This window comes from Haliaeetus albicilla, chromosome 1 (genome assembly GCF_947461875.1).
Source record: "Haliaeetus albicilla chromosome 1, bHalAlb1.1, whole genome shotgun sequence".
In the NCBI taxonomy this organism is placed as follows: domain Eukaryota; kingdom Metazoa; phylum Chordata; class Aves; order Accipitriformes; family Accipitridae; genus Haliaeetus; species Haliaeetus albicilla.
This window is the reverse complement of record NC_091483.1, coordinates 37,981,135-37,994,155: the sequence shown is the minus strand read 5'-3', so window position 1 is coordinate 37,994,155 and position 13,021 is coordinate 37,981,135. Positions and strand designations below refer to the sequence as shown.

Sequence of the window (13,021 nt, the reverse complement as noted above, 5' to 3'; positions counted from 1 at the left end):
GCTTTGGTCATCTGTGCTACGACAGGCAAACGGAAGAAAGTGTAATTAGTGGTAAAAATGGGATTTCGTCTTGACAACAACTGGTTTGTTTAAACTGAAAGCTTTCAAGGGGATAAACAAAATAAATCAAGTAAGATGTATTCAATGCAACAACAAAAAATGGTGACTTATGTACTGCAGGCTTGCCAGATGCTACAGAAGATAAGCCAGAGGACAGAGTAATGTAAAAAAGTATAACCTAACCTGATACTGAACTGCATCTTCTGATGTTTCTCCAAAACTCCTGATGCCTTTAGTCTAGAAAGTGGACTGTTTGGTTTTGGCATATTGTATCTAGTTTGCGCCTAAGGAAACAGCAGTCAAAATTTGGCCCAATGTTTTATTGTCAGCATATTCTCACACACTTAAGTGTGCCTGCTTGATAGATACAATTGTTGGGGGTTTTTCCAAATGAGCTGATTTTACAAAATTAGTAATTCTCTGATCTTTATTTTTCCACATAGACAAGATCAGCTTATTTGATGCTGCCTTCACTTACAAAGTCTGAATAATATGAATTACATCTTAGCTTTTTCTTCAACAGTGCCATCTAAAATTACACAAGAACAAGATGTTTGGGGTTTGTTTTTTTTTTCCTCTGGAAGTCAGCAGAAAAGCTGTTAAATACTACATATACTAGAATACTGATTTTAATAATACTCAACGTGCACATCAGTTTCATTGTCAGAAACACTTTAAATCTCTGTATGTTATCAGTAACTGAAGAGCGTTATTCAGCTTTATAATGTAGTATGCATTGTCCTTCATATATATTCCTAAAGCAGGATGTATGCTGTACATTTATATACAACGCTGGTCAGAGCACAGACATTGCAGTGTCATGCTTTCATTCAAATTTCAGATGCCATATGTTCAGTACAATCGCATGGCATCAAAATGCAACATATTGCTTTGCAAATGCAAATAATTTCATACAGTGGCCTTCATGACTGGGAAGGGGTAATGAAATGGGATTATTTTACACATATGAAAAAAATAAATAAAAGTTTTATCATAAATATATGGACCAGTAGATGACGTTGAAGAACAAGAAGCAAAAAGGGAACAGTGCTCTTGCATAAAGATCAATTCTCTTTGCTGCTGATGGAATGACAGGCTTGGGAGGAGGAGGCTTCTTGTTGTTCTTGGCTTGAGATTTCCCGAGCCCATTGTTGACTTCAATGGGCTTCCCATAACAGTCATAATTCGATAATTCAAAATCCCTTGGCAAGCTTCCAACAATGCTGAAATCATTGGATCTCAGATCAGATTTCGAAGTGCAAACTTTTTTGCATCTGGTCTCACCAACCTATGAAATAAAAAGTGAGGGGAATCACAATCTACTCACCATATTTCATTAACAACGCAGCTGCTAGAGAACACCGCAAACAAACATATAGGAAATTACTTGTTGATAGGGATACATTACATGAGCTTAATTTGCTGAATGGTTGCATTATAAAGTACTTAAGGATGATCAGTCAATCACATAAACTAATCCAAACATTCGTAATTGTGTAGTTTTTCATGCACAAGGTGCCTCATGCTGTGCAACCTGCTATAGTTAGACTCCTTCATTTTAAGATGATAGAAGGGGAGAGAATATTTCTGCAGAGAGTATTTTTGGAAATCAGTTCTGTGCTGATGAACCTGCAGCACAGATGCTATTCCCTACTTACTTTTTTCTGAGGCCTGGAAGCTATAGTCAGATTTAACCCTAAAATTCATTGTTTGATGCAACAGTTAAAGTCTATTCTGCTTCTACATAGCAGCCAGCTCAAGATCCTGTATCTCATCCTAGGGTGACCACCTTGCATGGTGAGAAGGCACTTTCTTTGTACCTGCAGTCCTTGGTGCCTCTCTAAAGAAAGGAAACAAAGATGTGACACTGTTCTCAGCACTTCCCATCCATACACTGGAGAACTGTGTAATTGGGAAATCTAAATCCAGCAACTGAATACCTGTCTTTCCTACACCTCTGCCAGTGCTCTTGAGGATCAAGTACTACTGTGCTATGGGGTAACCCTGGGTGAATCATTCTCTTTTAAAGACCAGACAATTGTACTGGCATGACAATGAACATTTAAAAGTATTTGGTGCCCTTCAAACTGAAGTGTTTTGCGGGGCAGAGGGGGGACGGTTCCTATAATCCCTTCCTTGGACTTTATAAAGTTTATATTTCAGATATGACAAATCTCTAGGAGGACCACCCCCACACTGTTCAGAGAGCTTGAAGGGTTTTGGAGACTACTTGCAAGGTACTGTGCTTTATGACTTGAGTAAATCTCTCCCAACGTTTCATTTCAATTGGACTATACAGTAAAGGAGGGGGAAAAAAAAAAAGAAAAAAAAAGAAAAAAATAATAAATACTGGTTATGAAACTTAACTGCCTTATTAATAATGCCATTTGTTCACAAATATAACCTAAGAGTTAGCTGGGAAAAATGCTGGTTCACAGATCAGGTTATACACATGTGGAACCAACATTAACACAAGTTTCCCTAGGGCTTCCTGGAGCCACCAGTCCACTAAAACTTGGTTCTTCCAAAAGCTGCCTGTCCCTCCTTCCCAGTAGCCTATCTCTCCTCCACAACACCTTCGGGCATTTTACTCTCAGCTCTCTCCACCTCTGGTTTTCTGCAGTCTTAAGCTGACAGTTTGGGATATTTGCATCATCACATTTTGTAACTAAAATACTAATAGTGAAATACAGTACCAAACTTACAGATGAGTGAAAAACATTCTGGAGAATATTATTAGCTTCTCTATGACAGCTGACAAGGTATCCTGGATGAAAAGAACTGCGGCAGTCAGGAAGAGACCTAAACTTTGACTGGGGCTTTTAGTCCCATTACTGACAATGCTGATTCTGGTGCAAGGTAGAAGAGCAGCACGGCCCTATTCCCTCAGCAAAGAGTGTACAGACCTCCCCAGATTTGCCAGAGTTCTATTTCTCAGGAAAACAGTAAACTTTGAAACCAATGCACTAAAACTGAGGTGCAGGTTACAAAACAAAATCAAGATTACAGATTATAAAAAAGAAAAACAAGATAGGTGTTCCATGATGGTAAGGCAGAACTATACATACAAATTTCCTGCAACTGTTTCCCAGTCATCAAAGAGCTGACAGCCTGTGATAGTGTTCAATATCGGAGTAGCAGGGGCAAACTGTATAGTAAGGTGGTGACTGAGACACATATGAACACGATTATGTGACCCTGGGTGACATGGGGGCTGTCAGTCAGTGATCCAAGAGGTTCCTTCCAATCGGATCATACCCAATGATATAGGTAATAAAGATATAAAGCAGACCCTTGTGCAATGAAAGGGTAACTTGCAGGACTGGGGTGCATGTTAACTGAAGAGTCACAGGAATATTACATTTTTTCCGTGGTCAAAACTTGTAAGATTTAGTAAGGCCATTACAAGAAATAGAATCATGTATGAAATTATAAGCCTCCTTTTGGATTTGCAAACTTGTAGTCCATGCCTTGTACTACCAGCGATATACTGTAAAACTCAGTGACATTAATTGTAGCCTAAGCTCTCTCATTTACAATACAGAATAGTCTTGTTCCAACTGCAGTATCTAGAAAGTGCTCCCCTAAAGGCTGTTACAAGTCAGTTCTCATTCACTTGTGGGACAGAGAACTAAGGGAATGGCTTCTAGGTCACCTCTGCCTTATAAGCAGAGGATTGTTTGCAGCATGTTCACACAGAGCTCTGTTTAGTTTAGTGTCAGCTGGAGTACTGATTTATCAGGGTGACACAATTTCCCTTGTAAGAACAAGCTGGCCCAAATTTTTCTTTAATAAGTATATGTTGCTTTTAAAAATAATTTCTTTCATTTCCCTGGGTTTAAAAATATAAGGTGCTTCTATTTTCTATATGCAGTTGCTGCCCAGACATATTTTTAAATTTCTTTTCATACATCTCTTCAACTCTCCAATATTTGTGTTATTTTAATCTAAATGTGCTTCAGCTGACGTACAGCTTTCCCTAAACAAAGTGAGATAATACATATTAGAAGTAGTTTATCTGCTTTTTAGTCATCCTGTCTTGGTCTGTGCTAGAAGCATAACAATATTCCTGACACTTACCAAAGGCTACAGGAACCATTTCTGTGGAAAATGATACCACAGGACTTGATTTTAGAGTACTACACTGAAGACTTGTAAAGAAAGCAAAACACTGTTAGTTGTTATATCCTTTTGACTTCATCCTGACACAGAACTTGTCCCTGGAAAATATTTGGTATCATTTGCCTTATCCTGCTGCATCATCATGACCCGTGGGCCAGACCCAGCCCACAGGGTGCTTCCACCAGCTCTATGGCTTTTCCCCTGCAGGGGATGGGGAGCAGCTGTTCGGGAAGGGAAGGCTGCTGGAATAGTGGAGGGCCTCCCCACGTCCCCGATGGAACTAGGCAGCTGCTCCTCGTCCCTCTGGCGCAGAGGTGAGGGGGCTGAGGAGAGCACGGGAAGGCGACGTGGCTCTCGGGGCTTGGCCCAAAACCCAGACCTAGATCCTGTTTCTCCCAGGACTGGGCCACCTTGTCTGTGTTTGGTATGTTGGACAGGACACCTGCCTTTCGATGAATAGCTCAGAAATACCTAAAAATGACCCCTAGAAGGCAGAAGACCCCTTGCGATGATCCTTTCTCACCTTTTACAGAATCCCGGCTGACCACTGCTCACTGCCGAGCTCAGCACCTGCTGCTGCCACTGCTCCAGAGCTGCAGCGTGCGTGCCACTGCAGCGGGGCCGTACCCGGCTCAGAAAGCCTTTGTTTGCAGAGTTAGGGGAGTAATGTGATAAGAAAATGGGGAAAGAAGTGCTGCCAGTGCATGCAGACCGGCAGGAAGGGGGAACTAACTCCCCATCACTGCCTCTGCTGCTTCTGGCGCTCCTCCTCACTCTCCACATTTAGTGCCCTAACTAGTTACACTAGATTTTCCTTTAAAAACATCCAGGATGGAGAATTTTTTCCATGACCTTGTTCCCCACAAACATATGTACCTTATTTCTAACCTGAATTTATTTGGCTTCAATTTTCAGTCACGCAGCATGACTATAGTTAGTCTGATTAACTGCTGGTACTTACAGATGGTAACAAATCTAACCTTGATTTTGCATAATTCAGATGATGTAACCAGGCCGACATATGAAGCCAAGGCAAATATTCTTAAGAGTTTCTTACCTCCACATCATTACCCCTGTCAAGCTAACTGATAATCTTTTAAAAAATTATATTCAGTTTGATTAAATCAATAAACATACAGATCAGCTTTAATTTCACTGACCCATTTAAATTTATTAGCTAACATGGGGCTGAATTATGAATAATATTAATGATAATTAATACTTATGAATAATAAATATTAGTCAACCTCCTGTTAGCTATGCAATATTTTCCACTGATCGATGTCAGGCTTATAATTATTCATGTTATGCCACTTAGCCTTTAAAAGTACTGGCACAAAGTTAGCTTCTTGCTGTCTTTTGGAACCCTCCCAGTTTTAAAGGATTTATTAAAAAATCAACATTAACAGCACTCATGGACCAGCTCTTTGAAAAAATCCTAGACGCAACTTAAGCTGAATTCTCAATTGTGAAATGTCTAACTTTAATAGCTACTGTTTAACATCCTCATTAGCTACTGTCAATGAAAGCCATTTCATCATCTGATTGAATGTACCTGGCTTTTCCCCAAACACAGAGCAGAATATCTGTGCAACACTCTTGCCTTTTCTGCTGATACTTGATACTTACAGCATCTCTATCTAGTATTGGACCAATACTCTTGTTACTGGTTTTTGTATTTGTGCTATACATGCAAGGTAACTTCCTATTGCCCTCAGTTACGCTAACCATATATCCCTTTTGTTACCTACACCTATTATCTACACCTACTTTCTGAATTTCAGCTTACATTAACTGCTATCAGCTTCTCCATTTGCCAGTGAGAAGAAAGGAAAAATGCTTGAAGCTGAGGTAGTTTTCAGTCTTTGGGGAGTTTGTTTCCAATTGTGCTGTTTGCTGGGGTTTTTTAAATTAGTATAACTTCCTTTCTGGTCTGTAGCTGTTTTGAACAGCTATATATATTGTTATATAGCTCACCAGCATCATTCATATTTTTTGTTTAAATTCTTCCACCCAGATGAGAAAACATAGTTTTCAAATTTGTGAAATCTGTCCTTTCACAGCACCAAAAATACCAGGACTCGACTACATTTGTTTTGTGCAAATAGAATAAAGATCCTTTTCAATTGACTGTTCATCTTGTGATCAAGTCCTCTTTATCCATCAGAATGAAGTGTAATATAAAATGCCATCATTTTGGATTCAAGAATTTTTGACAGCAGAAATGTATTGTCCATAATTTCTAGCGAAGCTTCAAACATGCTATAGCACTGGCAGCCTCTCAAGCTCAGCATGTGCCCCTCAGGCTGAAGTGCCTCCCTACTGTAATGCAGCATTCTCTGCCCTACACAGCACATCTTCTCTGCCATAAAATCATCTCTTCTGTTGCACCCAACCTCTTTTTGGCATGCAGATCTGTCACTAGTGCTGCCAGTTGTGTAAGAGTCTTCCACACAAGATGAAGGAGGAGTTTTCTAACAAACTCCGTCATTAATCTTTCTTGCACTTGCTTTGCACTCTTCTCTTGCTCTTGCCATAATGACAGATGTAGATCATCAATAAAGTAATGCTTGTTTAGCATTAGTGTGTATTCAGACTGAGTATATTTTCTGGTGCAGCTCAGCAGGAATTTGCTATCACATTCAAAATATTCCTTGCAAAGTACAGCACAAAAATATTTATACATAAAATATCACAGAATCACAGCATAGCTGAGGTTGGCAGGGACCTCTGGAGACCATCTAGTCCAACCCCCTGCTCAAAGCAGATTGCTTGGGGCCTTTTTACAGTCATGTTCTGAATTATCTCCAAGGTTGGATATGTGAGTCACTAGAGCAGAAAGTACCTACTCTGTACCTGAAATGCTGTCAGGAGCTATTAAAATAGACTGCAGCCTGTGGGTTTGTGTACAAGATAAAATGTAAACTGCGTTTCTGGTGGTTCTGCAAGAAAAATCTGAGTCTGGAGTGCTACTCGAGGGGAAAAGAAAATATGGGAATATCAGGTCATCACAGGCCACCACCAGTGGTCAGGTATATTATAAATCAGTAGAGATTAACCTAACCTATACCAGGTTTCAGACCTTAGCTGTGGCTCCAACAAGATAAGGCAAGCAATAGCACTACTTCTTTTTAAAAATAACTGGGTTTAGAGCTCTTACCACCACTTGCATAGCACTATTCATCATACGCCAGAACCATTCTTTTAGCAAATGTTCTCTCCAGTCATCAGTACATTATCTGTGGGGGACAGCTTCTATAAATGGGCTTGATGAAAATGTGACTTTTCAAATCAAGGGGTGTTGTTATAGTTAACAGTGCAATCTCTCCCTGTAATCACACCACCAGTGAAAGCAAAAAGATACTGATTCATCTCCAAAACATTTTCCTTTTTGCTTGTTTTTCTCACTGTATGATGTTGCATTGCTAGGAAACACACACAAACTCCTACTGAGGGTTCCCAATAAAAAGCCAGTGCCAGCAGTTACCACCAAGTTGTATAATTTTCTCCTCTGCTTAGAACAGTATCTACTTGCAGCCGCTATGAGCTAAGGGAGCCAAACTGTACTTTCTCATGGCTTCTTGTCTGTAAATGCATAGCCATTGCCGCTCCTAGAGAAAACACATCAGAAGTGCTTATGTTGAATTTTCTCTTTTTTTCTACAGATTCAGGGTGATCTTGCCAGATGGACCACTTGACTTTAATCAGTCAGTCGTATCACTAAACCTCAGGGCTTAAAATGGCACTGACATTTCAAGGTTTTTTGCTGAAGGGGGCATGAGTCATAAAGCATGGACTCAGGGGCTTGGTGTATACTGGCAACATACAGCTTTCATGTCAGCCAGTACCCAGGATTTGGTGGAGAGGAGAAGTAGCTATGCATCCATGGAAGCCTTTCTCCATCTTTGGGTGATTGGCACATTGTGAGCATTGTTTTCATCTTCACTGTCGCTGTTGGTGACTTATCGGTCATGATCACCGACTCTGCTGACACAATGCCTAAAGTGCCTTCCACTGAAAACTTCCAGGTGGGCCCTTACAGGTTCTGTTACAGGGGATCTCTTCTCCTCACCTTCAATTACAAATGGCATCAAGCTTTTAATGTTTAGGATATACTGAGAAGTTTACCCCTTTATCCATTTCCTTGTCATAAAAAAGGAACAATAGGTACTTGTATTTTTAAGTATGATCATGTGTTTTTGTTATGGCTTGTTTTTTACTAATATTAAACTTGCCAAGTCTCCAGACCAGATGCCATTTTTATCTTTCACAAATGGAGCAAACACATGAAAACAAGTTGTTCCATGAGGGCTGGAACCAGGGATACCTGACCGCCCCACGTGCTTCTCTGCGCTCCTCCTGATCCTTCCCACGACTGGGACCTTCCCACGCCAGCAAGCCCCCTGTACCTTACATACCAGCCCCTTCTCCAAACCTCCTGCAGAGACATCACTGCTGTGATGCTGCATGGCTGCAAGAGGCAGCAAGAGTGCAACTTGCTGCTTGGGGAACACTGGCAAACTGGCCTGGCATTGGGATTGGGGGCATTTTAAAGTGAAATAAAGTAATTTCTCTTTTTAAACTTGATTCCCCTCTAATAACTTACAGATATGTATCAGCTCCATTCAGTTAATGTCTCATAATAAATAAGTGCTTCATTTAAGCTGGAGAAACACTTATAAATGCAATTATTCAAGCTCTTTGTTTTTCCCCACATGGAGTCTTCTGCTTCCAGGTCTTTCCTGTTGGCTTTACCTTTGAGTCCCATCTGGTCTATCCACTGTTTCAAGCTCACCTATGGTGAGATTTCCAGCTACACTCTCAGTCACTTTTGCCTTAGTATCACCTCCTATGTGGAAAGAGAACATCTTTGAACATTTCTACATGATGCACACTCATTTCAGGGATATAGTTCTAAGTTGTCCTTTTCTCCTAAAGCTATACATTGGTTCACCTAAGTCTTTCCAGACATTTAGCACAGTATTTTCTCTCTCCTCACACACAATCCTACATGACCCTGATGAGAAACAGCTCCTAAAGTTCTGGGACAGCTCTCTGGACTCTTTTTGTTTCATATTCTTTATGCCTTTCAACATACATTTTTTTTCCATTACCTGTTTCTTTAATGTTTCCCTCCCTCGCATATTTGTCATATGACAAATGCATTCTCTACTTGATCATTCCTAGGTCTTTATGGGAGCAATCCAAATTTTGTGGGGGAGGCCTAGTTTTGGATTAGAAGTCAGAGCTACCGAAAGATTTAGACCTGTTTGGATTTAGGAGTTTAATACAGGCTTCTCCAGGGCTGAGAACTTTCAAAGTACTCCTACAAGGCAGCTGGTTCAGAGAGGGAGTTTTCAGCTAGGCAGATTTATAGCATTCAAATATATAAAATCTAGCATCACTGTCCTACCACATCCTGATGTCAAATGATTCATCAGTCTGGGACCTTTCTCTATCTCAGCTTGGTGATCTTCCCAGAAATTACCAGCCCAGGACATCCCTCCTCAGGTAAGCTGTATTTCAAAGCAGGTGGCTGGATACAAGCTGGATCACTAGCCGTGAAGGGAGGAGACCACTCAGCCACATGACCAGCTTTTACAGCAATGAAAACGTATTTCCACTATGTCTCGGTAAACAAATGTTTTGTAACTCTGCATAAAGATCATCAGAAGCTATGCATACCCAGGATGCCATATAAATCCAATATGGATTATTGTTGCAGAAATTATACATATTGGAATGTTAAAGGTCTCTGATAACAAATTGGGAAGACCCTGGAAAGTGCAGGTCAAACATGAGATGCTGGAGTTGACATTGCAAGATTGCGGAGGGGAGACACTTCAAGATCTGGGGAGGGCAGACTGAGGTCTGAATCTTAAAAACCTTCTCATGGGGAATGTTGCTTAATCTTGGTGGACAGCAACTCCCCTTCCTCTAAGTCTTAAAATGTACTGTACACCCAAACTTGCCTTCTTGAAAAAAAATTATTAAAAGATGATAGGATAGCGCAGGTGATAAAAGGTAACATTTTATTCTCCTTATGGCTATGACAATGGCAAGTACCTTAAAGGGTGTACACACTGAGGAGAGTCAGTAATTTAACAATTTGGTTTTGTTCACACTACTGAAAACTGTAGTTTTTTGTGAATCTTGTCATTGATCAAGCTGAACGCTTACACTTGTTAAGTACTTGAAATAGGAATAAACAGATTTTATGCTGCTCTGCTGGACTCTTGCAACTATTTTGTCACAAGAAATGGCTACATTTGGGACCTGCAAATTGCTGAACACAAAAATATCACATTCAGTTCAGGGGAAGCAAAACTGTAGTGGAGCCATCTTTTTCTACTCAGTTCCCACGTTGCCTGAGCTTGGGGAATTACTTGTGACACAAGTCAAAGCAGTCATGGGCTTGCTCTAAGCTGAGCCTGGTTGCCTGCCAAAACAGTTCCCAGATGACTCTTCTACCAGATGAGAATTATGGTAGTTAAGTGCATCGCTCTGCGATATCTGCAGCTCCTCTGAACTGGGGGTAATCAGTTATGGGGCAATGCCAGCTTGATACTAGGACAGGGTTTCCGCCATTCTGGCATAAACTACTTCCTCCTTAAAGAAACATTAAAATCATATTGTACATTACCAAAATTATCACTTGGATCTGGCCTAATAGCTTTTTTTTATACATCAAAATTGCTGAGTCATTGAAAACTATAAGCCAAATTCATATTCCACATATTGTAGCATAACGTATTTTCTTCTGTGGAATAAATGTCAATTAAATATCCCTCAGGACTGAGGGCAGTTGGCCTGGGATGTCTGATAACTCTTGGAGCACAAATGAGGAGTTTTACAACACCAGGAATTTAGCAACATGATGGAAAACTTTGGCCTCAGTGAAGATGTACATGTCATCTTTACCCGCATAATGAGATCTGACCAATTTACCCATAAACTCTATCTGGCAACACAAGAAATGCAGGAACTGTTTGACAGACAAACAGACCTGTCTTTTGTTTACAAATACCAAGACTTCTGGATCCCTGGCTTCAGAGATGCTTGACATGCAATGCGGCACAGCTGTGGCCATCCCGGGGTAAGCAATGAGATGGGTGTTATTCGAGTATGCTCTCAGCAAATATTGATTAAGACTACTGTCCTCTGAATAGTTACAGTTTGACAGCTGCTATTTATTATGAGAAAAATAGCAACTGTAAAGCTGCTTGCTACTTTATTTACCTGAAGCTCAGCAGCAACCATGGCGCTGGGATATTAAAAGCAAATTTTTCATTTAGTACATCTAACCCCAAATCACTAGGGACCAATTGGTCAGACTGGTAGCTATTAATTACCAGCATGTTTTTAATGCCTTGGCCACTTCTAAGGTTAAGCATTATCCAAAACTATTATGACAGTATATTCCTGGAATTGTGCTAATAGAGGATAATGCTGATTTTGCATACACAGCTTCGCAGCTCCTACCTGTAAAGTGCTGATGTGGACAGGAGTCCCTGTGCCATTCACAGTGTTCTTCTTGGCAGCATTTCCACCCTTTCCTTCCACTTGCTCTGCCTTGGCAATCTTTGCTTTTTCGGCTTCAATTCTCTTTGGATTGTTTAGCATTACCTGAACCACAGCGTACTCCACCAGGGACGCAAACCCAAAGAGAAGGCAAACAATCAGCCAGACATCTAAGGCCTTCACGTAAGACACTTTGGGAAGCTCAGCAGCAAGAGTGGTACATTCAGATGCCAAGCTGAGCACTGAGAAAATACCTACAAAAAGAAAAACAATATATTGATTAAAGAAAACTTACCCTTATTGACACTGGCTGTGCTCTTCCTCTGAAACAGACAATACTGAATGATGTTTTGTAACAGTGAATGGGACTTCACAATGTGGTCGGTGCAGCAGGTATACAAAGTGCACATGCCTTCAGTCAATGAACAAGTTAAACTGAATACTTAGGCAGGACATTGAAGTTAATGATGAATTATTAATAATGACTACCTTCATTTTATAAACAGAGAAACAAGTAAGTGAGGCTAAACTTGTTGCTGTGGTTTTCCTACCCCATCACACAGTTGGGAAATGGGCTTTCCAAAGACATACCTTACAATGTGCATCTTAGTCTGGGAAGATGGAAGAGAAATATATGCTACTTAAAAGTTTTTGCTGAAGAGCAAAGCTGTATCAGCACATTAAAAAGTCTGTGTTCCCAATTCACTGTGAAGATGAAAACACTGAGGCGATTGAGGGTCTACAAACATTCCCTATCCAAGCTTCCAGGATCTAGAGTAAGCTTTCTAGATAAAGTGTGTTTCAGGAAGGCCTTATCATGAAAAACACCCGCATCTGCAAAGACTGCTGAAAGGTCACACTCAACGTCAAACTGGGTTTCAACAAGTATTTCTCCTAACAAGGCTTCCAAATGTCACCATCAACACAAGGCTCACATCATAAGAGACAAAATATAAGCCTGATCTCAAAGAAAGATTTCCCACAGGCTCCTATGAAATGGAAATAGTAGCATGGACATTTAGAAAAAGCTAACTTTAGAAATGGCTGTCACGTGCACAAAACTTAGTTCAACCTCCCAGTTCAGAATGTTGCATTTTGGTTTTGTGAATGCTAATGATAAAAATCTTTAGTTATGAGTGGGTGGCTTCATGAAATGTAATTGGTGTCTAAAGAAAATGTTACATTTCTTATATTGGTCGCATGTGCTATCCAAAACATGAAAAATTTTGTAATTCATAGACAGATCATTTTCTTCAGATCCATTTTAAGTAACTGAGGATGTGAAAATCTTAATAAAACTGTAAGTATCTGTATTGGC

The 13,021-nt window shown here is 40.3% G+C and overlaps 1 protein-coding gene across 4 annotated transcripts in view; it reads right to left on the bottom strand.

The window, feature by feature from the left end:
* Window positions 1–365: 365 nt before the first annotated feature.
* The window catches only part of GLRB (glycine receptor beta), a 53,184-nt gene continuing 40,528 nt past the window's right edge, over window positions 366–13,021 (bottom strand). For all 4 annotated transcript variants that reach the window (XM_069785918.1, XM_069785911.1, XM_069785925.1 and 1 more), the window contains 2 exons: window positions 11,665–11,957; window positions 366–1,348 (listed from right to left, as the gene is read on the bottom strand). In XM_069785918.1, the coding sequence (XP_069642019.1) occupies window positions 1,052–1,348; window positions 11,665–11,957 (590 nt within the window). In that variant the 3' untranslated portion in view covers window positions 366–1,051. The remainder of the gene's footprint in view (window positions 1,349–11,664; window positions 11,958–13,021) is intronic.